Source organism: Lycium barbarum, chromosome 3 (assembly GCF_019175385.1).
Source record: "Lycium barbarum isolate Lr01 chromosome 3, ASM1917538v2, whole genome shotgun sequence".
Lineage (NCBI taxonomy): Eukaryota > Viridiplantae > Streptophyta > Magnoliopsida > Solanales > Solanaceae > Lycium > Lycium barbarum.
This window is the reverse complement of record NC_083339.1, coordinates 138,760,180-138,786,171: the sequence shown is the minus strand read 5'-3', so window position 1 is coordinate 138,786,171 and position 25,992 is coordinate 138,760,180. Positions and strand designations below refer to the sequence as shown.

At 33.4% G+C, this 25,992-nt stretch overlaps 3 protein-coding genes and 1 pseudogene across 3 annotated transcripts; 3 read left to right on the top strand and 1 right to left on the bottom strand.

Moving 5' to 3' along the window:
* Window positions 1-2,139: 2,139 nt before the first annotated feature.
* On the top strand, window positions 2,140-4,081 carry LOC132631464 (protein RKD2-like). The gene is made up of 4 exons (XM_060347038.1): window positions 2,140-2,237; window positions 2,333-2,472; window positions 2,571-2,950; window positions 3,728-4,081. Exons 1-4 carry the CDS (start codon window positions 2,140-2,142, stop codon window positions 4,079-4,081), a joined length of 972 nt encoding a protein of 323 aa, XP_060203021.1.
* Window positions 4,082-10,353: 6,272 nt separating this feature from the next.
* LOC132632940 (pentatricopeptide repeat-containing protein At3g47530-like) lies at window positions 10,354-13,144 on the top strand. The gene has a single exon (XM_060349090.1). It carries the CDS (start codon window positions 10,690-10,692, stop codon window positions 12,202-12,204), a length of 1,515 nt encoding a protein of 504 aa, XP_060205073.1. The 5' UTR covers window positions 10,354-10,689; the 3' UTR covers window positions 12,205-13,144.
* Window positions 13,145-13,317: 173 nt separating this feature from the next.
* Window positions 13,318-14,900, bottom strand: LOC132632939 (malate dehydrogenase, chloroplastic-like; annotated as a pseudogene).
* Window positions 14,901-21,513: 6,613 nt separating this feature from the next.
* LOC132631463 (protein RKD2-like) lies at window positions 21,514-23,458 on the top strand. The gene is made up of 4 exons (XM_060347037.1): window positions 21,514-21,611; window positions 21,706-21,845; window positions 21,943-22,322; window positions 23,105-23,458. The coding sequence occupies exons 1-4, from the start codon at window positions 21,514-21,516 to the stop codon at window positions 23,456-23,458; spliced, it is 972 nt and encodes a 323-aa protein (XP_060203020.1).
* The last annotated feature ends 2,534 nt before the right edge of the window (window positions 23,459-25,992 follow it).

The window sequence follows — 25,992 nt, the reverse complement described above, 5'->3', positions numbered from 1 at the left end:
GCTAATGGTTGCAGGTACACAAACTAACATAAATGAAGGATTTTTAATTCAACAGGTACCACAGAACAACCACACCGAAGGAATACCAACAAGCAGCGAAACACAGTGTAATCAGGATGTTGAGAAGTTTTACCAGCATAAATTGCAACTGGTTGGAGACACTTTTGACAAATGACATGAAGTGGAATTACTGCTCTTAATGATTGAGCACATGGAACACAACAGACCTCTTGAGTACACATGGGCATACAGTTTCTATTTAATGGTTGTTTCTTAGTTGGTGGTATTAGCACCCCGGGATGCTCATCCTACTGAGAACTGGTCATTAGTTAGAAAATGTACTGCCTTGGTGCATATAGAGGGCCAAATATAGAGCATGTGAGATATAGAAACAGAAGTTCTTTATGGAGCAATTATTTCAAATTTCATTCTATTAGTAATTTTTTAACAATTTGTAATATCAAATTAAGACAATTATAAGTCTTAATTTGATCATTAGTTTAAATTTTGTATTTTTCATTAGCCTTTTTGGCTACAGTTGTACAGACTTCTGGATTTTTTGATAAAATTTATAAAATTAGCCCTAGGCCAAAAGCCTAGTGAACTTTAATTTTAAAAAAAAAAAAGAGATGCTCGGTGTTTTTGTTATAAAGCAGTATTCAGATTCTGAATTACTTAAAACTGTACAAAGAATAATGCAGCGGAGCCAAATATTACGTACTGCACGCAATGTTCCGTTAATTAAATGAGAAAACTTTATATACAAATATATACTCTTTCTATTCTGTATCATGTGGTGCTTTCAGCTTGAGATACACTTTAAGAAATCTACTCACTTTTAAAATATATGAAATATTTTACTACTTTATCCTTAATTAAATAATACATATATAATATATGTTCTTAATTATATAAAAACTCACTTATCCGAAAAAAGATAAATTTAGAAAAAAGCATTTAATACTTTCTAAATTATATAAAACACTACTTATTTTTTAACCAAAATAAAATGATAAAAATACAACTTAATATGAAACAAAGAACATATTATGCACCTTGATTTGAAATAAACACTCAGTAAATTTTACCATCTATCTAGTATCTACCGCAAAAAAGTGCATGGTAATAGCTAGATGCTGGCTTTGCTAGTGTATCATCTAGGATAGCTAACTAAAATTTGCGGTAGCACTGCAACTCTCCCTTCTAAGTTGGAGTAATTAATTAAAATCCATTGGACTTGCTAGTCCCTATGGAATGGAGTAATCAATATTCATATTAATTTATATTTAGTCTTAGGTTTTGGGAAACGATTTGAGAAATAAGTGTTTATGTTAAGGGTAAAATATGAAGAAAAAAAAAGTTTATTTTTCTCTTGATTGTTAATAGTGGCAAGTAAAAATAAAAATGTAATTTAATATAGTAATAAGTAGACAAGTAAAAGTGAACGGAGGGAGTATATCACAACTCTTTCTATAATGTTTTCAGGTGTTAATTTTCTACATAAAGATGTTTCCTACATAAAGATGTAAACGCAGTGAAAAATATCAATTTTATTTAATAAAAATACGTTGGAGCAAATTCCAAAAGCGAAATCATAATTATAAGTCTTGATTCACAGGCGTACGTGGGCACAAAACACACCAATCAATAATGATGAACGTAATTATTGGTAAACATGCATGCATAGACCCTTGGCTTAGGTTGTTTTAGAGTAGAGGGAGGGGAAGATAAGGCATGGATTGAAAGTGAAACTGATCAAGAAGTCATCACTAATGTGAAAGTAATAATTAGAATTAAGTGTACCTTTCACAATTAGAATTAAGTGTACTGAAAATCGTGCGCTGTCTCTATGCAGGCATAAAGGGCAGCCCGGTGCACTAAGCTCCCGCTATGCGCGGAGTCCGGGAAAGGGCCGGACCACAAGGGTCAGTACACTTAATTCTAATTATTACTTTCACATTAGTGATCACTTCTTGATCAGTTTCACTTTCAATCCATGCCTTATCTTCCCCTCTCCGTACTCTAAAATAACCTAAGCCAAAAAATGAAGTTATTTGCACCCCTGAAGTACTTAAGTGTGTAATCCAAAAACTGAAGTTATTTTTTGATCTACTATAGTAATTGTTCTCTAGGCCAAATATGGGAAGTGAGCACTCAAACTTTGAAGTAATGACTAAGCAAGAAAACTATCAAGACATATTTTCTTTTCCAACCCAACTTCCATCTCTTGATATCAGGTGATTATTATATGCACTTCAACAAATTATCTTTTCTTTTGTTTTTTTCCCTTTATTCTATGTGGGTGATCATAATATGTTACGTTTAAAAACAGTGAATATTCAGGACACTACGCTATCGATTATCAGTATGATTTCTCCATTCAAGATAACGCTTTTCATGCTGCTAATAATCCTTTGATGGAATGTACTCTTGAAGATCCATTTTATTCATCTTTTTATAACCTTACCCCAGGTGATGGTCATATTTTGAATAACTATTTATATACACTAGTAGTATTTGTTCTTAATTTTTTTTTTATTAACTAATGTGTTATAATGTTATGGGTGCAGGAGAGTTATGCTATGACGAAATTGGAAAGGGATTTAGAATGTGGAATGAAATGAGCGGTGAATTTGGATTAAGTGCTGAATTACTCGGGAGAACTGAGAACCAGGAATTGTTGTTATGTGACAAAAATCAAGAAAAGATAATGACTAATGATCGTGTTGAGGAAATTATAACGAAAGAGAAGCAAAGAGAGGAGATTAATAGTTCAAGAATGTTGTCTCGAGATACAATTTCAAAGTACTTTTACATGCCAATAACTCAAGCAGCCAACGAACTTAATATTGGGTTGACACTTTTGAAGAAAAGATGTAGGGATTTGGGAATTCGAAGGTGGCCACATAGGAAGTTGATGAGTCTTCAAACACTAATCAAGAATGTTAAGGTTCACTCTCTCCATATACACATCATCTATACACTCTTGTTTCAATTGCATATAATATTATGGTGATGGCAAAACAAATTAGCTTTTCTTGCAGTATACAAATTTTTTACGCACCTTTTAGTTTATGTAACAATATTATATTTTCTTAATATTTCGTTTAGAAAAAGAATGTTAAGATTCATTCTCTATATAAACATGCTACTCTTGTTTCAGTTATGTAATATTATGCTGATGGCAATTTACTTGTACTATTTACTTTTTTAACATTTAGTTTTTTTTGCAACAACATATTACAATAATTTTAAGGCTACCAAAAAATGATTTTTATAGATGAGTTTAATTAATATTCTCCGGTGTTAGAAATTTTTACTATTGGATGATATTTACTTATTGTTGTAGGTAGTTTTTCTTAATTTTAAGATTACAAATTCCCTCTTGGGGTTACATGTAAATATCTTATAGTTTTCTAGTGGATTCCAATTTTATTATTTTTTTTAAATCGAATTAGTAGTGAAGGGGCAGCCGGCTGCATAAAACATCTCGTGTTAGCAGGGTTCAAGAAAGGTATAGACAGTCTATCATAATGTAAACATTAGTGGTTGCTTTCACTGCTTGAACCCGTGACTTATAGGTTACACAGAGATAACTTTACTGTTACAAATTAAAATTGTTATAGATTGTATTAACATTTAAAAATGACCTGATAGTGTTAAATTTTAATTTTACAATGTACAAAAGTTAAAAACTCGTTTATATATGACGATGCAATATTTGCAGGAATTGGAGAGGGGGGGAGGAAATGGTATGGAGCAAAAGTTGAAGGATGTGATAAATTTATTAGAGGAAGAGAAGAAGAAGATGGAAGAAATTCCAGACATGGAACTTGAGGAGAAAACAAAGAGATTAAGGCAAGCTTGTTTCAAGGCTAACTACAAGAGGAGAAGGCTTATGGGTATGGCAGAATTGCAGGCTTCTTTTGCTAATTACTGCAATAGTAGTCCAGTTGCAGACAATAATGCTGCTATTGGTTATGGCCATAGAGAGGAAGATGATGATGATGATGATGATGAAGTGATTAAGTCTCTTCTTGCTGACTGTTTCACTTCCAGTAGCCCAACCTTGCATGACTGAACTTTTCTTTTATGTGTTTTTTTCTTCTCTATGTTTTTATTAGATACTCGTAGAAAGTAGTTGGGACAATGGTAAAATTATCTCGCGCTGATTTGAGTGGTCAAATCAATCATTAAAATTTCCATTTGTGTAGACTGTCGATATCACAAGTTCTTGAAATGCAGTTCCTTTCCGAATCTTGTGTAAAAATGTTTCGTGCACCGCACTCCTTTTTCTTTTTAAATTAATTTCATGCATGCGAAGTTTGTTTTCCTTATTTCTATAAAAAGTAAATTTATTTTCTTAACTTTTGATAAACTTGCTATAGTATATATCTTTGAACAATGTTCTAAAAAATATCTGGAACAATCAAACAAAGAAGATTAGAAAATTTTCTCCTTCCTACCAAACACATCCTGAGTGTCATGACTGTCATCTAAAGCAAGAAATTAAAATACTACTACCATAATTATAAAAAAAAAAAAATACATGCTTTTATCTAGACACGTGACAAAAGCTTGATAATTGGAAGAGTGAACTGATTTATATGGGCATTATACCAATTTTAAATATGATGACATGTAATTAGGCTTTACAGATTTTTCTTGTTTTATGTAAACAGAAGAGATTTGATTTATTTCCGATCCACAATTATGCACTAGAACCTTATTCTTAATTTATTACCGTCATTTGACTTGGAGAAAAACATTAGAGAATTGGCATCTATTCACATATTCCTAAACATTTTATAGACTCACTACGTAATTTTAGATAAATGACTACTGCTATTTGACTTGGAGAAAAGGAAAATACATAGAGAAACATATTCTTTTCCGTTTTATTTACTAGAGCTATTTAGAGCGTTAATAGACGGACTTGACTGAATTTGGATTAGTTAAAAAGGAAAATGACATAGCGTACCTATTTAAGACTCTTTATTATAAAATATATAGATAGTTTTTCTTATTTACAAAACATACGATATTTTACGAAGCATGATGGATTTTCATATATATTTTTTTTTTTATTATTTTTTTCAGAAAATAATTTTTTTCACTCAAAGGGTAAAAAAATTACCTCAATTTTTTTTGTGTGTGAAAGCTGTATGAAAAATGTATGAAATTTTTAATATAATTTTCATAAACAAATTGTAAGCGAAAACTTTAAGCCTTGAATATTGTATGAAAGTTGTCACAATGTTGTAGTTGTATTAATTTTCTAGAAACCTAATATGAACTTTATATATGAAAAATGTGAATGAAATTCTAAGTCTTGAGTGAGATATACACATTTCATATCATTCTCATGCATAAAATTTTGAGCGTAATGTTTAAGTCTTGATCGAGATATACACATTTCATACGTTTTTCATACACAAAATTTAAGCGAACTTTTTAAACTTTGAGCAAGATATACACATTTCATACACAAAAATTTGAGTGATTATTTTAAGTCTTGAATGTTGTATCAAAGTTGGACTAATTTTACAGAAATCTAACTTGAACTTTATACACGAAAATGTGAGCGGAATTTTAAGCCTTGAGCGAGATACAAATTTCATACCGTTTCAATACACACAATTTTGAGCGGATTTTTTAAGCCTTGAACGAGATACACACATTTCATACATTTTCATACCGTTTTCATACACTAAATTTTGAGCGAACTTTTTAAGCCTTGAGCGAGATATACACATTTCATACATAAATTTTTGAGCGAAAAAAATAAAAATAAAAAAACAATTTTTATATTAAAAAATAAAAAAAAAATCAAAAAAAATAATAATTAAAAAAAGCATTTTTGATAGGGTTTATAATGTTATGTTTTGTAAATAGAAAACTATCGTCACGTTTCGTAAATATTTCTCCTTAATATGTATATATGCGTACTTTTCCCTATTTAAAATTGATTGAAACTCAATCAATGATTATTTTGGTTGAGATAAGATGTGTCAAGACTCAAGATGGACTAAATTTGAATTTTTGTTTTTTCTTTTTTATAAATTTCTTAACTACTAAAAAAACTATTAAGAAATTTTATTTTTTTCTATATTATTGTTATATATAAAATATTATATAATAAAAAAAATTAAAAATATTTTGACGTGATTTCTCATGGGTCAATTTAAACATATTATTAGCTATAACCAATTTTTACTTTTTTTAGATTGGCTGAATTTGAATAGATTAAAAATAAAATAAATTGACTGAACAACTTATTAACCCGCTTAAATTTAAACTATTTGATGAGTCATTATTTTGTGAATTGATTATCACCCGTAAGATTGTCACACCCCAACCTTGGGGAGTGTGGCCGACACTCGGCACCCGAAGGCCCGAGCGAACCAACCATAGCATCTGTGACATGTAATATGAATATTAATAGGTCGATAAGGCTGCAGTATTACACTAACAAGAACCAAATGTATAATCCTGCATGCAGAAGAACCCAACAACAACCTATATATATATAAGGCCAACAAGACTATATAGTCATGCCAACTGTACAGGGGGCCAACAAGGCCATGCAAAACATATATACACTGACAACTGGTCTGCAAGCCTCTAAAAGAGCAACACAATATCAACAGGTCGGGCTAGGGCCCCGACATACCCCAAAACAATACATATACATATACATATGCATATGTACCTATAGACTCACAACCAGCAACTCCGAAGAAGTGGAGTGCGACACTCAACCGCTGATCTCGGTGTCCTACTGCGGAGGCACGCCGACCTGTTTATCAACACCTGTGGGCATGAACACAGCGCACAAAAGGTGTCAGTACGAAATATGTACTGAATATGTAGGGCGGTAAGCACAAGCACAAATAATGTAAATAATATGAGAAGAGATTTACAAATAACCTGAAACTCTGTGCAAAGCCACTGAGGGCGACCATAACCACAACATAAATGTAAATGCGTGCTCGTAAAATCATTCCTCACTGTGGAGGTATATATCATATCATATAACAATAATAATAAATCCCTCTGTGGGGTGAGCTCATCATCACAACATCATCTCTGTCCAACTGATCAGTGGCGATGCACAGCTACGTGCCTACCCGGCCTCCTACAACACAGCTCGATAAAGAAGAAATATGTCTAGGTGCACATATAAGTACCTACCCAGCCGACTATAGCGCGGCTCGGTAATGAAAATAAACACACATATATATATATATATCAGTGCAATGCAAGACCGACCTCAGAAGAGACATCATGACAAGAGTCGAAGTGACCTATCGTCGTTATCCTTCGACTATCGTTATTGTCCCTACGTTCTTTGGTTTCCCATTATGAGACAACCAGCACAAGAAACATGGAAGTTACGCAGTATAGATTTGTTTGAAGTAGACATCATGTTCAAGCTATCAGTAACCATGATCAATATGAACGTCAGAAAGAGAAAGAACAAAAGAATTTTAATTCTCTTTGAGCGACGAACAAGGAAGGATGAGAATACTTAAATCCTCTTCAATGTGAGTTATTCATGAGGAAAGGGCAGATTTAATCATATTTATCAATTTGAAGTGGAGCAGTTCGAATTCTATGAAACAATCCAACAAACGTTCATTCGAGTTCTAGTCATGCCGAAAGATATAAAGAAGGACCCAACATACCTCGTTGATAGAGCTATATGCGTCTTCCGGGTCCTTGAATACCTTATGAACAACTACCTACACAAAATGAACTATTCAAGATCAAAATCAAACTCATAGCTCATGAAAATCTTCACTTAGACATTTAAGCAAACAACTCGCGAGCATAAGTTCATAGGCACTTTTGTAGCTCAATTATCCGGCAAAACGCTACAAAATTTTACTTTTCTACTTCCCTTCATCAGTACAATCCTATCCATACCGCCATAACTCCAAGCAACATGTTAAAACTATATAAAATAGCCCAACAATCAAGCCAAGTCCATAAGAGTTCATAAGAATTACAAAAGCTTATTCTATGGGGTTTCTACCTAATTTCTAGGTTTAATTACTTGTAAGGCTCAAAGAGATGAAAAGAAGGTTAAATAATACCTCAAAAGTTGAATAATACTTTGCAACTTAAGTTATTTCAAGACGAAGCTTTCTTCCGAAAATTGAAACAACTAGAAATCTACGATTGTTATGTGATTCCTTATGTTGTAATCACTTGATTTGCCTTTGAATTTAGTTGTGATTGATGGAGAATAAATTTGGGAGAGTATAAGGGCTGTTCTAGGGTTTAATATTGATGAAAATGAGGGCCTAAAACGTTGGGGCCTCTATTTATATCACTTAAGTTGGGCCCACTGCTCTGTGGCAGTTTGCACCCTTGTACGGAAATGCAAATTTCTCTCTACTCGGATGTCGTATCGACAAACGATTAAATGCGCTGGAAAATAAATTCGTAGACCTTTGATTTGATAGGTGGATCACCCCATAACTCCAAGTATATTGAGAGAAAAACTCTTTCACATCTGACTCGAATTTCAGTGAAATTTACAAACGCAACTTGCGACGACCTTTGTCGATTTCCGTATCATAACTCATTTGACTTCAAAACTTAACGTATGACTATCATACTATTTAAATACCTCAAAAAAAAAACTTCTTACCATGTTAGCAACCTTACGATACGACAACGTAAGGTTACGTAGACCCAATACAATAATGTAGGCCCAATACATCAAGGTTACGTAGACGTTCGGATCGTCATTTTAGGGGTTGAAAAGGTGCCCGAAGTAAGTTTTGTTTAAAAAAACTTAGTGTTTGACTGTAAGGTTAGTTTAGTCAACTTTATGTGTCGAGAAAATTAGTCAGCTTTATTTTCAAAAATTGAAACCGTAGAAGTGAAATTGACATTCACAACTACATTACCCCGGGATTTTTACGTTGAAATTTATTGCGAATCACCATCTTATAAGTAAATAAAACTGAAAATTTCACACTAATTTGGGGGAAAATCGAAATTGAATGGGATAAAAGGCGTTTTTTAAAAAATCGGCTCGGCCAAACCGCCTTGCGGCCATTTGTCCGCGTAGATCTCGAAAAAATACGCAAGTTAAAAAAAAAACGCGTAAAACGGACGTCCGAGCGCAAAGTTATGACCATCTAAAGTTTGACGATTTTACAACTAGTTTTTCTCCCTATATTTTTTAGAATTATATTTATATTCAAAATAAAGTTATGTCTTGATTAAAAAATAACACGCTTAAATCAAAATCTTAAAAAATAAAGTTTCCAAACAAAACTTACTTCGGGTACCTTTTCAACCCCTAAAATGACTATCCGAACGTCTACGTATTCTTGATGTATTGAGCCTAAATTATTGTACGCAGAAAGAAATATCAGGTTCTATATAAAATATTGACGTTTCGAAGTCTTGACACACGACTAATCATTGGTCAAAGTATGGAAAAAAAACTAAGTTTTTTCAAACAAAACTTACTTCAAGTACCTTTTCAACCCTTAAAATGACGATCCGAACGTCTAAGTATCCTTGATGTATTGGACCTACATTATTGTACGCAAAAAAAAATATCAGGTTCTATATAAAATATTGACGTTTCGGAGTCTTGACACACGACTAATTATTGGTCAAAGTATGAAAAAAAAACTAAATTTTTTCAAACAAAATTTACTTCGGGCACCTTTTCAACCCTAAAATGACGATCCGAACGTCTACGTATCCTTGATGTATTGGGCCTACATTATTGTACGCAGAAAAAATATATCAGGTTCTATATAAAATATTGACGTTTCGGAATCTTGACACACGACTAATTATTAGTCAAAGTATGAAAAATATCACTAAGTGTTGCAAAAAATAAAGTTGGCTAATTTTTTTTTGTACTGTTTATATAACGCAGTATTTTACTGCGTTATACAAAAAAAAAATTGATACTTCTATAACGCAGTATTTTACTGCGTTATAGAAAGAAAAAAAAATTGGTACATTTATAACGGAGTATTTTACTGCGTTATAGAAGTACAAAAAAAATAATAATTTTTTTCTATAACGCAGTAAAATACTGCGCTATAGCACTTAACGGCTCCGTCTCCGTTAGTGCTATAGCGCAATATTTTACTGCTTTATGGGTACTTTGGTAACTTTTTTTTTTTTTCTTGGGTATTTTGATTCAAAATGTTTTTTTGGGGCATTTTGGTTCCGGCCCGGATGGATACTCCGCAGTACATGTCATTTGACCTTTGAAAACAATAACCAGCTCAGCTGAAGATACAAGTGGTTCTTCAATTATTTTACTTAGTACTTCACAGTATAGTTAATTGGTTAATATGGTAAATTAGAAGGAGAGTAATCTCTTCTCGCCGTCTTTCTATATCAACCTTCCGCCACCTCTCTTCTCCTGCGGCAGCGCGTGTTGACCACCTCTCACAATCCATTCACGCGCCCTCAAATTCTCCTAGTCACTTACATACCAAGAAACCCGAACATTTAATTTCACTTACAAAGTCCCATTTACTACAAATCCATGCCCATCTCATCCACAACTCTCTTTTTCAAGATCCAAATTTTTTTTCAGCTTTCTTATTTCGTATTGCTCTCTCACCATTACATGATTTAACTTATGCTTGTCGGGTGTTTTCAAGATTTAGAAAACCCAATGTTTTCCAGTATAACATTATGATTAGAGCTTATGGAATGAGTGATTCACCTGGAAATGGTTTAAAGTTATATCAAGAAATGTTAAGGTCTGGTGTGTTGACGAATTCATTAACATCTTCGTTTGTTACAAATTGTTGTATAAAGATTGGGTCTTTATTTTGTGGGTTACAGATTCATGCTCGAATTTTGAGATATGGGCATCAATCTGATGGACGGTTGATGACTACATTAATGGATTTTTATTCAAGTAATGAGAAGTATAGTGAAGTTTGTAAAGTGTTCGATGAAATGTCTCAAAGAGATACAGTAGCTTGGAATGTGTTGATTTCTTGCTACATGCGTGACAGACGAACTAGGGATGCTTTGGGTGTGTTTGAGATGATGCGAAGCTCGTGTGAGTTCCAACCGGATGATGTTACTTGTTTGTTGTTACTTCAGGCTTGCGCGAATTTGAATGCATTGGCATTTGGTGAGGGAGTTCATAGGTATTGTGAAGAGCATGGCTTTGACAAGGCGATGAATATTTGTAATGCGCTTATAACTATGTATTCGCGGTGTGGTTGCGTTGAAAAGGCTTTTGAGGTGTTTAAGGGAATGGGTAAGAAAGATGTAGTGTCGTGGAGTGCGATGATATCGGGGTTGGCAAGCAACGGTTATGGAAGGGATGCAATTGAGGCATTTCGAGAGATGCAAAGAGTAGGTGTTTCCCCTGATGATCAGACTTTCACCGGGGTTCTTAATGCTTGCAGTCACTCTGGATTACTTGATGAGGGTAGGATGTTTTTCAATAGTATGAGCAAAGAGTTTGGGATTCCACCAAATATTCATCATTACGGGTGTGTGGTTGATCTAATGGGTCGTGCTGGTCTAGTTAATGAAGCTTACAACCTTATAAATTCGATGAAGGTCAAACCAGATGCAACAATATGGAGGACTTTATTAGGAGCTTGTAGGATTCATCGCGAAGCTGACCTAGGAGAACAAGTCATTGAGCATTTGATTGAACTTAAAGCACAAGAAGCTGGAGATTATGTACTGCTGTTGAATATTTATTCATCGCTTGGTGATTGGGATAAGGTAATTAAAGTTAGAAAAATGATGAAAGAAAAGGGAATCCAAACCAACCCTGCTTGTAGTACGATCGAGTTCAGAGGGGAAATACATGAATTCGTTGCAAATGACTTTTCGCATCCAAGAAAGACTGAAATTTATGAGATGTTGGACGAGATCAATCAGCAACTTAGGATAGCCGGATATGTTGCTGAGGCAATGTCAGAGTTGCACAATGTGGGTGTGGAAGAGAAGCAGATTGCATTATCTTATCATAGTGAGAAATTGGCTATTGCTTTTGGAGTTCTATCAACTCCACCTGGCACGTCTATAAGAGTTGCAAAAGATCTCCGAATTTGTGTTGACTGCCATAATTTTGCCAAGATGTTGTCAGCAGTCTATAATCGGGAAGTTGTTATTAGAGATCGTAACCGTTTCCATCATTTCAGAGAAGGTCGATGCTCTTGCAATGACTATTGGTAATTGCAAAATGTTTAAAGGACTCATAAAGATTATCTTTTGGACGGATGATGAGAATGATGTTGAATGTCGTATTGGACAGAACCACACGATAATATCAGTTTCGCATTAATCATGCATCACGAGATCTCTCTTACGGGAAAGGAAGAATCCCATTGTGCAGAGAAAAACTGTAGTGGCGGAATTTCCCTGTGGTTATGGACTGAACTGAACGAGATTCAAGCTGGGAAAATTGTTCAATTTGCCAAAAGGAAAATGGTGACTGTACAAGGGTTGCGATCAAATCAATGATTTCAACCAAAAAGGTAACTTTAAGAAGAAATTATGTAACCAAAATCCCCACAAAGGCAACCACACCACTCGCGCCGAATCTCGTGTCTTCTAATCTTATTGGAGACTTAAGTTCCCTGGAATTTTAGATGTGTTGCTTATGTTAAAAAGCTGAAATCAGTCCCTCCTATTAACCAATGATGATTTCTTTTTTCATAAAAGAAGCAGCATATTACTCTACGCACTTTACTGAGAGCATCATTATTGCCCCCTGCAAAAGTTTCTAATATAAATTCAAGAGTCGAGAAAATCATAGCAGAAGAGTTGAGAGAGTCGAACTCCTGAATAAAATTTCTGATTCAACAGTCGGGAAAATCATAATAGAAGAAGCGGGGACAGTGTAAGTACTCATCGATGGTTCCTTTCCGGTGTTCAATTCCATCCATAAGCATCCGACTCGTCAAAACGGATAAATTTACAGAGGTAAAAATGTATCACTCTGGTAAAAGAATTGTGAGGTAAAAATGTACCACTCTGGTAAAAAAATTGTGATCATTCAAAGTTGATGTATCTATCGTTAGTGGTGACATAGAGTATCTTGTTCTGGTTGGAAGATTCGTTCTTGAAGTTTTGAGAGAATTGACTTCCTATTCAGTGAATTTTATTTTGTTCATGTTTTGTGCATCATTTTTATTTTGGACATCACCACAATCTAATCAATCAAATATGCCTCAATACCAATCAATTATTTTCCAAAAAATACTCAAACTCTTACAAGTACAGACATTGAGATGAAGCTTCGCCATGAAATTCACTGTAAGAAGCCAAAAATTGGGGGAAGCAAAGTGAATAGAATACTCACTTTTAGCATAATTAAATTTCAGAATGAATCAAAGCACTTCCTGCATTTTCATCACACAAAAACCACAAAGACACGCTCAGATTATAGAAAGATAGAAAGACTTGATTTAACAAGAAAGAAGGAACATGACAAGAGTGCCTCAACGTCGTCACTTAGTTTTACATACCGCAAAGGAGACGCAATTCTACAACACTATTGTTTTCTCCGTAACAGAAGCAATTTCAACTCAAACTGCAAAACTGGAATTGTCGTTCATTATGAATTTTGCTAAATTACTTTATTCCTGTCATCATTTCTTCAGCATGTATTATAATCTAAGCAGCTACAGGTTCCTTCTGAACAAAACCTACACCCTTCTCAATGCTAGCCTTCAATTTTGGCTTAAAGCATCCAGAGATTTCTGTTCGTACTCTGTCAATCCTTGAAGGTCAGATGAAATCAAAGCCTCAACCCCGTCTTTTCCTATTTTAATCCTTGAAGCAAAGAATGGAAGCTCTGATAGGTCAGACTGCACAAAAGCACACTCATAGACATCACTATCTCCATCAAGAGCACGGAGTGTGGACTCAACAAATCTTGCTGCTGCGTAAGCCATGGAAAGTGTAGCAGACCCTGCACCAGCCTTTGCCTCCACAACTTCTGTGCCAGCATTTTGAATCCTCACAGTTAGCTCCTGAACTTCTTCATCAGTGAAAGTAGTTGATGGTTTTGTCTTTGATAACAAAGGCAAGATGGTAATACCAGCATGGCCACCCACAACTGGGACATCTACGTCAATAAGCCTCAAATCTTTCTTCTGAGCAACAAACGTGTTTGCCCTGACTACATCAAGGGTGGTAACACCAAAAAGTTTTTTCGGATCATAAACACCCTTTTGCTTCAACACCTCTGCTGCAATTGGCACTGTGGAGTTGACTGGATTGCTAATGATGTGGATAAATGCATCTGGGCAGTGATCAGCAACAGCCTCAACCAAAGTCTTCACAATGTTTGCATTAATGTTAAACAGGTCATCACGTGTCATACCTGGCTTTCTTGGAACGCCAGCAGGTATGACCACCACGTTTACACCTTTCAAGCAGTTTGCCAATTCAGCAGCACCAGTGAAATCTGAAACTTGGGAGGGAGTGTTGCAGTGACTGAGATCAGCTGCAACTCCTTTAGCATTAGCTATATCATAAAGGTTCAGCTCTGAAACTAATGGTGACATCTTGACAAGAATAGCCAAAGGCTGGCCAATACTACCACTGGCTCCAAGAATAGCCACTTTGTAAGATGCTTGAGGCTGAACACAGTTACCATATCCATTGTTTTCTTTGTGGGCCTTTGGAGTAATAGATTGTTTAAGGACTGCAACACTTTCATTCCCAAGAAAGGACGATTCTGATTCACAGCTTACAGTTGTTGCAGCCTTCAAGCCACTGGAACTCCTAAGGTTGTTTTTGGCGTTGAATTTCACACCAAAGGCTTTTGATTGTGATACTGAGCTCCCTTTGCAGCCAAGAGATTTGGTTGAGCCAACTGAGAAAGTAGTTGCTGATGTTGCTGCCATTTCGGACCCTGCAAAGCAGAAACTTGATATTAATTTTCTATCGAGAATTTTTGACATTATATACCACATCTGATGCATGAGGAATCTGCCCTATCTGATACACAAAAGCAAGCGACATTGCATGAATAAAGAATCAGTAATATGTACATGCCACTGGGTGCTTCATTCAGTTTCCCATAATAGATAAACTTAGCATCTAAAGGTTCACATCAAGTTAAATGAAACAGGCTTCTCTTTCCAGCAGGAATCCAGGTTATAACCGTCTCCCTCTAGATTACCACTTGAGGGATCTTACTTCTAGTTTCCAAAATAATACTCAAGTACTAACATTTTTACCATTTTACTGTTTGTTAGCTGTATTAACCCTGAGTATCACTTTACCACTGTTCTCCTAACACTTCATATTAACATCATTACTAAAATAATGCAAGAATTTGGAAGTAGCAATTCTCAGAAAAATATAATGCACTAAAAAGGATAGCCTTGTAAAAGTAAAAGTAAAAGTAGGAAGGAGAAAATTCCTCTTTTAATAATCGAGAAATCACCGAGCGCCAGTAGCGCACAGTTTGAAACTATCTCCACTTACTTGACAAAGTTTCAATCCATGAGGTACTGCACTCTTACCACTTAGCAATTAGGGGACCTTAAATTCTAAATAAAAATTATAAAGTTGATGTTTTCCTTCCTAAATGATAGCTATAGCACATGTCACTTGATTATGAAAACAAAACAAGTAAATATTTGTTTTGTGCTGTAGAAAAGAAAACAAATGAACTGGGGGATGCATTTTTGGGATTAAGGAATTGTAGGTTGTTACACCTCGAAAATTTTTACGTCGTAAGTAAACTAACGTAATAAGCCCGGAGAGGTTATGGAACCCTTATAAGGTTAAGGAAGACTTCTAATAAGTGTAAAGGTTTCGGGATCAAGCAAATCGAAGAAATTTGTCGAAAAAACTTGGCAGAAATTCTGATCGAACTTGAGAGAGATATATCTCCTAGAATATGAGGAGTTATGGAATGCAACAAACCGTTCGTCGATACGATATCGGAGCAAAAAGTTATGAGCGTTTCAAGATAGGCTGCCAGAACCGACCTTCAAGGGGTATATTTTATCATCATTCTACACTCCCTTGAGCTCTAGAAACCTCTACAAATATTTGTTAAACACTTAAGCTGAAAGTACAAGAGGGGGGGGGGGGGGGGGTTGAATTGTAAGCCTATTAAAAAAAATCTAGTCGACTACTGTTTGGTGTCAGTCGACTGATAGCGAGACAGCCTGCACAAAATTAACAGTCCTTCGATTTGCACAAGTATAAACCACAATAAATAGTAAGGGTGCAAAATATAATATGAGAGCAATAAAATAAATGACACCAGGAATTTTTATACTGGTTCGGAACCAATGTGGTATCCTAATCCAGTCCCCTTGGGTTGCAAGGAGGTTATCTCTTTAAGCTCTTTGTAGTTTGAGTTGAGTACAACCTTTGTGGTTTTCCTCGTTCACCACCAACGTTTACAAGGTTGGTTTGCACTCGCTCAGCAACAACGAACAAGGTTTGGTTTTGACACGCTCACCAACTACGTACAAAGTTGGTTTTTTCACTCGCTCACCAACAACGACTCTTTGATTTTCACTCGCTCACCAAAGAAACAAACAATGACACAACCTCTCAATACAAAGCCTCACCAACTATACTATATCTCTCCTCTCTTTTTTGTTTACACAGTAAGTCACTCAGGATTACAATGCTTATGAAAAGTAGAGCAAAGAACTTGAGAAGATTGAGACGAAAGTATAAGTGGCTGCGTACTCTAATTGTTGAAGATATCTTCACTTTTATACTTAGTCTTCTAGTCGTTGCTCTGCACAAAACAGTGGTGTGTGACCGTTGTAGCCAAATATCCTCCTTGAAGATTTTCTTGAACTTTTCCTTTTTTGTGTACATATTGTTTCTTCTACTTGCCTTGATGGACGTGCTCTACATAATTGTGTAAGTCAGTATGGCTCCTTGAAGATTCTTTTTCTTTGATTGAGCAGTAATGGATCTTCCTTGTTTAATCAATTAAGTCCTCAATTCTTGGTAAAGTAAATCCCAAAGAATAAGAAAATAGTAAGTGATCACTATTTCTTTTCTTGTCCACGTATCCATTAAATATGGATCCTTTTCATTTCCTTGATACCCTCTGTGCCTGAATCTTCTTTTTCATATTTAAATATTACTCCCTTGACATCTTTAATCAAAAGTCTTCCTTCCAAAAATATAGTAACTCAATTGTTACTGCTACCTTCAACTTTACTTATTGAATTGTAATTAATTCCAACCGTAATTAATATACGAAGATCTCTCATATCACATAATAAATATTTTCCATAATAGGGCTGATGCAATAATATTCCATGCTCAACATAGCATATTTGTTTCTCGAATAATATCTCCTTCCAATAAGTATTCAGTAATATCTTCCATATAAATGTAGCAAGTATATTCAAATTCAAATTTGAATATTTCCTCCCTTTCATCTTTCCAAAATAACTAATATTCTTTCCATCAATTTCTCCGAACTCTTTTTCTGGCTTGTACAAATATGAGCTTTTATTTAGGCAACCCAAGAGAATTTCAAGATCCTCTTCATCACCGTGGATCTTGATTAGAATGTAATCACATTCGTCTTCTTGAATTTGGACTTTAATCACTTTGAATATGGACTCTTTTGTGAACTTGAGACCTTTTGGTACTCCACAGATTTTGGATCTTCCTTGAGCAACAAATTGATCTTTTCCTTTTGTAGAATATTTTCCTTCCATAGGATCGTAGTAAATATTCTTTCCATAATTCTTGCACCTTGATTTGGGTAAGTATTTTTCTTCCACATCTTCTTCCTCAATTCCATCTCGTAATATCTTATTTTCCATATTTGATTAGATCTTCACCAAATCCCTCTTCATCAAATAAACCTATATCAAAAATAAATTTACCACAAGTAAATGTTCTTTTATTAAAACTTATGTTGGTTTGTTATCATCAAAATTAATAGGTGAAACCTTGGACCTAACAACAGCCCCTTAGATCAAGAATTCAACAAGATTACACAAAACTAGTTCATGAAAAGTGATTGTTCGTGCTTCTACTTGATGTTGTGGTGAGTTTGGTCTTGAAGCAAGTTCTTCAAGTATAAGGTATGTTCTTCATTTTGACTTTGATATTGAGTTATTTTTGGAGGATTTTTATGGTTTAAAGTGAAGGAAAACATAGTATAAAGGTCGTAGTTTGATGTGTTGATGTTGTTGGCTTATGGGCTGATTTTCGAAGGAAAGTCTTGGACGGATTTGTATATGTTTGTCATGTAGTATCTTGATTATGTTATTGATGTTTGGGAGTTGTTTTGGAATTGGTTGGAGTGGATAATATAGGGGAAATGCCGTCCGAATTCTGTTAACTTATTAACCAAAGTTTGAGTGTGAAAGTGTTCCTATGGCCTGATTGTTGTATGAATCATCTTGGATGTAGATTTGCAGGCTCGGAAGGTAGACTTGAGTGGCTAAGTAAGCAGCGAGGCATGTTAAGGCTGTTTCTTTCTTTCTTAAGGCATGATCCTATTGTTATGAACTTTCACAAATGATGTCCATAATGATTCCTCTCATAGAAATGCTAGAGCTTATATTCTCAATGTTCTATGATTATTGTAATAATAATAAAAGACAATTTAATTTATTACTAATTTAGAAGCTCAAGTGAGTGAATTGGAAGAAAGGAGGGTAAAAATTGGGTGTCAATAACTTGCCCCTCGTAAAATGATATTTTGGCGAACTAAAAATTATAACACGTCGTTTTAAAATACGAGCTTCAAAACGAGACCAATATTGATATACTTCAGAGCAATATTTAAAGATGTAAAAAAAAAATGCGGTCAAAATGAGCCGTAATTCATACGTCATTTTAATTACCAACTTTCCGAGTTAGACAGAGCGGAATACATATCTTCTTTTCAAATCACGTTTGTGAAAGTAAATAACTCGTAATTTCTTGTAATTATTAATTTTTTAAGAGCATCCTTACTCCGTCTTGGACTCGAAAAATTTGAAAATTAAAATACGCGATTTATGAGGTGAAATTTAGGTGTCAACACATGTATTAACTAATATCGATAACCAAATTGTGGATAAAATGTAATCCCAAATTTAAACGGAGATTGATGAGGAAGGAAGGAGTTCAGCTTTTATACACATTGTAATAAGTAACGGCATGTGATCACTAATCAGATGTATGTTTAGTAAACAAAAAAAAGGTAATTCAATGTATTAATATGATATATGGTAAAGATGGTCCCTCATATTTGAGCGGAGGTTTAAAATAGTTTTTAAAGTGTGCTCCGGACAGTTTTGTTCTTTTAAGTTTGTTAAAAGCTAATATTTTTGGTCCCTGTCAAATATTCAACGAACTCTATAGGTTAGATTTGATGGAACTATAAGAAAAGAATTTAAACTGAAAAAATACTAAGAAAATCCCATCACATCAAATCTTGAAAACAGCAAAACACAAAAACTGTATTAGACACTAATAATTAGACCAAAAGAGCAGAAATTGTAAAAACCGTACTTTCAAATATGAGTTCTCCCTAAATCTTTTTTTCCATTTGATGGAGACAGAAAGTGATAAACTTTTTACTTAAAGAACAACCGCAGAGCAAACGCGAAACATAAGGGATCATTTTTGTCATTTTCTCGTAGTAATAGCGTAAAACTTTTTGAACTGTAATATAAGTAGTATAATTTAAATCAAAAAAACATATCTAATGAGGAAAAAAAAAACAAAAGAAACTCATCCCGATAAAACACCTTCTTGTTGGGCGTGGCCTAAAAGACCCAAATATCCAGGGGAATATCTACTGCCATAGACCAGTAACCCCCACTATTAGTACTGCTTGTTATTTGTAATTAGTATAACTAATAAATGCTACAATAAGTATATCCAAGGGAATATTTACTGCCATACATCAGTAACCCCCACTCTTAAAAACTGCTTGTTTTTCTTTGGTTAATAAAACTGCTTGTTATTTGTATTTAGTATAACTAATAAATGCTACAATATGTACCAGCCACCACTGCTTATCATTTGGGATGAGTAGAATAAATTCGAAATTACTCTCTAGAGTGAAGAATAAATTTAATCGTAACTTCCCTGAAGTGTTATATACTCTCCTAAATGAAACGAATGATGAGTGATTGTAACATTAATTCTCTTCTTTTATGAGGGTGAATGATTACTACAGTACGTTATATGAGTCTACTTTCAGTACACTCCGAAGACTTGAAAGCAGCTCTATTGCTAAAATTCGAATTTTCTCCAATCCATAAAAGGGAAACCAAATGGGACTGAATTACTTAAAACTGTACAAAGAATAATGCAGCGGAGCCAAATATTACGTACTGCACGCAATGTTCCGTTAATTAAATGAGAAAACTTTATATACAAATATATACTCTTTCTATTCTGTATCATGTGGTGCTTTCAGCTTGAGATACACTTTAAGAAATCTACTCACTTTTAGAATATATGAAATATTTTACTACTTTATCCTTAATTAAATAATACATATATAATATATGTTCTTAATTATATAAAAACTCACTTATCCGGAAAAAGGTAAATTTAGGAAAAAGCATTTAATACTTTCTAAATTATATAAAACACTACTTATTTTTTAACCAAAATAAAAAGATAAAAACACAACTTAATATGAAACAAAGAACATATTATGCACCTTGATTTGAAATAAACACTCAGTAAATTTTACCATCTATCTAGTATCTACCGCAAAAAAGTGCATGGTAATAGCTAGATGCTGGCTTTGCTAGTGTATCATCTAGGATAGCTAACTAAAATTTGCAGGTAGCACTGCAACTCTCCCTTCTAAGTTGGAGTAATTAATTAAAATCCATTGGACTTGCTAGTCCCTATGGAATGGAGTAATCAATATTCATATTAATTTATATTTAGTCTTAAGTTTTGGGAAACGATTTGAGGAATAAGTGTTTATGCTAAGGGTAAATTATGAAGAAAAAAAAAGTTTATTTTTCTCTTGATTGTTAATAGTGGCAAGTAAAAATAAAAATGTAGTTTAATATAGTAATAAGTAGACAAGTAAAAGTGAACGGAGGGAGTATATCACAACTCTTTCTATAATGTTTTCAGGTGTTAATTTTCTACGTAAAGATGTTTTCTAACATAAAGATGTAAACGCAGTGAAAAATACCAATTTTATTTAATAAAAATACGTTGGAGCAAATTCCAAAAACGAAATCATAATTATAAGTCTTGATTCACAGGCGTACGTGGGCACAAAACACACCAATCAATATTGATGAATGTAATTAATGGTAAACATGCATGCATAGAGACGGCGCACGATTTTCAGTACACTTAATTCTAATTATTACTTTCACATTAGTGATCACTTCTTGATCAGTTTCACTTTCAATCCATGCCTTATCTTCCCCTCCACCTACTCTAAAATAACCTAAGCCAAAAACTGAAGTTATTTGCACCCCTAAAGTACTTAAGTGTGTAATCCAAAAACTGAAGTTATTTTTTGATCTACTATAGTAATTGTTCTCTAGGCCAAATATGGGAAGTGAGCACTCAAACTTTGAAGTAATGACTAAGCAAAAAAACTATCAAGACATATTTTCTTTTCCAACCCAACTTCCATCTCTTGATATCAGGTGATTATTATATGCACTTCAACAAATTATCTTTTCTTTTGTTTTTTCCCTTTATTCTATGTGGGTGATCATAATATGTTACGTTTAAAAACAGTGAATATTCAGGACACTACGCTATCGATTATCAGTATGATTTCTCCATTCAAGATAACGCTTTTCATGCTGCTAATAATCCTTTGATGGAATGTACTCTTGAAGATCCATTTTATTCATCTTTTTATAACCTTACCCCAGGTGATGGTCATATTTTGAATAACTATTTATATACACTAGTAGTATTTGTTCTTATTTTTTTTTTATTAACTAATGTGTTATAATGTTATGGGTGCAGGAGAGTTATGCTATGACGAAATTGGAAAGGGATTTAGAATGTGGAATGAAATGAGCGGTGAATTTGGATTAAGTGCTGAATTACTCGGGAGAACTGAGAACCAGGAATTGTTGTTATGTGACAAAAATCAAGAAAAGATAATGACTAATGATCGTGTTGAGGAAATTATAACGAAAGAGAAGCAAAGAGAGGAGATTAATAGTTCAAGAATGTTGTCTCGAGATACAATTTCAAAGTACTTTTACATGCCAATAACTCAAGCAGCCAACGAACTTAATATTGGGTTGACACTTTTGAAGAAAAGATGTAGGGATTTGGGAATTCGAAGGTGGCCACATAGGAAGTTGATGAGTCTTCAAACACTAATCAAGAATGTTAAGGTTCACTCTCTCCATATACACATCATCTATACACTCTTGTTTCAATTGCATATAATATTATGGTGATGGCAAAAAAATTACCTTTTCTTGCAGTATACAAATTTTTTACGCACCTTTTAGTTTATGTAACAATATTATATTTTCTTAATATTTCGTTTAGAAAAAGAATGTTAAGATTCATTCTCTATATAAACATGCTACTCTTGTTTCAGTTATGTAATATTATGCTGATGGCAATTTACTTGTACTATTTACTTTTTTAACATTTAGTTTTTTTTGCAACAACATGTTACAATAATTTTAAGGCTACCAAAAAATGATTTTTATAGATGAGTTTAGCTAATATTCTCCGGTGTTAGAAATTTTTACTATTGGATGATATTTACTTATTGTTGTAGGTAGTTTTTCTTAATTTTAAGATTACAAATTCCCTCTTGGGGTTACATGTAAATATCTTATAGTTTTCTAGTGGATTCCTTTTTTTTTTTTTTAAAAAAAAAAAAATCGAATTAGTAGTGAAGGGGCAGCCGGCTGCATAAAGTATCCCGTGTTAGCAGGGTTCAAGAAAGGTATAGACAGTCTATCATAATGTAAACATTAGTGGTTGCTTTCACTGCTTGATCCCGTGACCTATAGGTTACACAGAGATAACTTTACTGTTACAAGTTAAAATTGTTATAGATTGTATTAACATTTAAAAATGACCTGATAGTGTTAAATTTTAATTTTACAATGTACAAAAGTTAAAAACTCGTTTATATATGACGATGCAATATTTGCAGGAATTGGAGAGGGGGGGAGGAAATGGTATGGAGCAAAAGTTGAAGGATGTGATAAATTTATTAGAGGAAGAGAAGAAGAAGATGGAAGAAATTCCAGACATGGAACTTGAGGAGAAAACAAAGAGATTAAGGCAAGCTTGTTTCAAGGCTAACTACAAGAGGAGAAGGCTTATGGGTATGGCAGAATTGCAGGCTTCTTTTGCTAATTACTGCAATAGTAGTCCAGTTGCAGACAATAATGCTGCTATTGGTTATGGCCATAGAGAGGAAGATGATGATGATGATGATGATGAAGTGATTAAGTCTCTTCTTGCTGACTGTTTCACTTCCAGTAGCCCAACCTTGCATGACTGAACTTTTCTTTTATGTGTTTTTTTCTTCTCTATGTTTTTATTAGGTACTCGTAGAAAGTAGTTGGAATAATGGTAAAATTATCTTTTTTAAATTAATTTCATGCATGCGAAGTTTGTTTTCCTTATTTCTATAAAAAGTAAATTTATTTTCTTAACTTTTAATAAACTTGTTATAGTATATATCTTTGAACAATGTTCTAAAAAATATCTGGAACAATCAAACAAAGAAGATTAGAAAATTTTCTCCTTCCTACCAAACACATCCTGAGTGTCATGACTGTCATCTAAAGCAAGAAATTAAAATACTACTACCATAATTATAAAAAAAAAAAAATACATGCTTTTATCTAGACACGTGACAAAAGCTTGATAATTGGAAGAGTGAACTGATTTATATGGGCATTATACCAATTTTAAATATGATGACATGTAATTAGGCTTTACAGATTTTTCTTGTTTTATGTAAACAGAAGAGATTTGATTTATTTCCGATCCACAATTATGCACTAGAACCTTATTCTTAATTTATTACCGCCATTTGACTTGGAGAAAAGCATCAGAGAATTGGCATCTAGTCACATATTCCTAAACATTTTATAGACTCACTACGTAATTTTAGATAAATGACTACTGGCTATTTGACTTGGAGAAAAGGAAAATACATAGAGAAACATATTTTTTTCTTTTTTATTTACTAGAGCAATTTAGAGTGTTAATAGACGGACTTGACTGAATTTGGATTAGTTAAAAGGGAAAATGACATAGGGTACCTATTTAAGACTCTTTATTACAAAATATATAAATAGTTTTCCTTATTTACAAAACATACGATATTTTACGAAACATGACGGATTTTCATATATTTTTCGTTTTTTTATTTTTTTCAGAAAATAATTTTTTTCACTCAAAGGGCAAAAAATTACCTCAATTTTTTGTGTGAAAGCTGTATGAAAAATGTATGAAATTTTTAATATAATTTTCATACAGAAATTGTAAGCGAAAACTTTAAGCCTTGAATATTGTATGAAAATTGTCACAATGTTGTAGTTGTATTAATTTTCTAGAAACCTAATATGAACTTTATATACGAAAAATGTGAATGAAATTCTAAGTCTTGAGTGAGATATACACATTTCATATCATTCTCATACATAAAATTTTGAGCGTAATGTTTAAGTCTTGATCGAGATATACACATTTCATATGTTTTTCATACACAAAATTTGAGCGAACTTTTTAAACTTTGAGCAAGATATACACATTTCATACACAAAAATTTGAGTGATTATTTTAAGTCTTGAATGTTATATCAAAGTTGTATTAATTTTACAGAAATCTAACTTGAACTTTATACACGAAAATGTGAGCGGAATATTAAGCCTTGAGCAAGATACAAATTTCATACCGTTTCAATACACACAATTTTGAGCGGATTTTTTAAGCCTTGAACGAGATATACACATTTCATACATTTTTCATACCGTTTTCATACACTAAATTTTGAGCGAACTTTTTAAGCCTTGAGCGAGATATACACATTTCATACATAATTTTTGAGCGAAAAAAATAAAAATAAATTTTTTTTTTTTTATATAAAATATAGTTTTTTAAAAAATAAAAAATAATTTCAAAAAAAAAAATTAAAAAAAAGCATTTTTGATAGGTTTATAATGTTATGTTTTGTAAATAGAAAACTATCGACACATTTCGTAAATATTTCTCCTTAATACGTATATATTCGTACTTTTCCCTATTTAAAATTGATTGAAACTCAACCAATGATTATTTTGGCTGAGATAAGATGTGTCAAGACTCAAGATGGACTAAATTTGAATTTTTGTTTTTTCTTTTTTATAATTTGCTTAACTACAAAAAAAACTATTAAGAAATTTTATTTTTTTCTATATTATTGCTATATATAAAATATTATACAATAAAAAAAATTAAAAATATTTTGACGTGATTTCTCATGGGTCAATTTAAACATATTATTAGCTATAACCAATTTTTACTTTTTTAGATTGGCTGAATTTGAATAGGTTAAAAAATAAAATAAATTGACTGAACAACTTATTAACCCGCTTAAATTTAAACTATTTGATGAGTCATTGTTTTGCGAGTTGATTATCACCCGTAAGATTGGCTGAATCTGTATTTTTTTTTCCACCCAAAATAATGATGCAAGTTACTGCTTAGGGAGTGTTCGGAATGGAGGAAAATGTTTTCCACGGAAATTGTTCTCCTAAACAATGTATTATTGAAAAATAAGTGAATTTCTACTTATTTTCTCATGTTCGGTTAGGTAGTGGAAAATAAGTGAATTATTTTTACGTATTTTCTCATGTTCGGTTGGTTGGTAGAAAACATTTTCGAAAAATATCCTCCCAAGCCCTACCAACCCATTCCAACCCCACCAGCCTACATCTTACCAACCCCCACACCCACGCACCTGTAGCACCCACCCCACCCAACCCCCAACCAAATCCCACCCCCACCCAACCACCACCTTCGTGCGCATTTCATCTTCACCCAACC

What these genes read in the sequence shown, in the direction of transcription:
- LOC132632940 (XM_060349090.1), top strand. Translation starts at nt 10,690, where the DNA reads ATGATTAGAGCTTATGGAATGAGTGATTCACCTGGAAATGGTTTAAAG.
- LOC132631464 (XM_060347038.1), top strand. Translation starts at nt 2,140, where the DNA reads ATGGGAAGTGAGCACTCAAACTTTGAAGTAATGACTAAGCAAGAAAAC. An exon ending in CTTCCATCTCTTGATATCAG is followed by an intron (nt 2,238 to 2,332) that starts GTGATTATTATA and finishes GTTTAAAAACAG; the next exon opens with TGAATATTCAGGACACTACG. An exon ending in CACTAATCAAGAATGTTAAG is followed by an intron (nt 2,951 to 3,727) that starts GTTCACTCTCTC and finishes CAATATTTGCAG; the next exon opens with GAATTGGAGAGGGGGGGAGG.
- LOC132631463 (XM_060347037.1), top strand. Translation starts at nt 21,514, where the DNA reads ATGGGAAGTGAGCACTCAAACTTTGAAGTAATGACTAAGCAAAAAAAC. An exon ending in CTTCCATCTCTTGATATCAG is followed by an intron (nt 21,612 to 21,705) that starts GTGATTATTATA and finishes GTTTAAAAACAG; the next exon opens with TGAATATTCAGGACACTACG. An exon ending in TTTTTATAACCTTACCCCAG is followed by an intron (nt 21,846 to 21,942) that starts GTGATGGTCATA and finishes TTATGGGTGCAG; the next exon opens with GAGAGTTATGCTATGACGAA.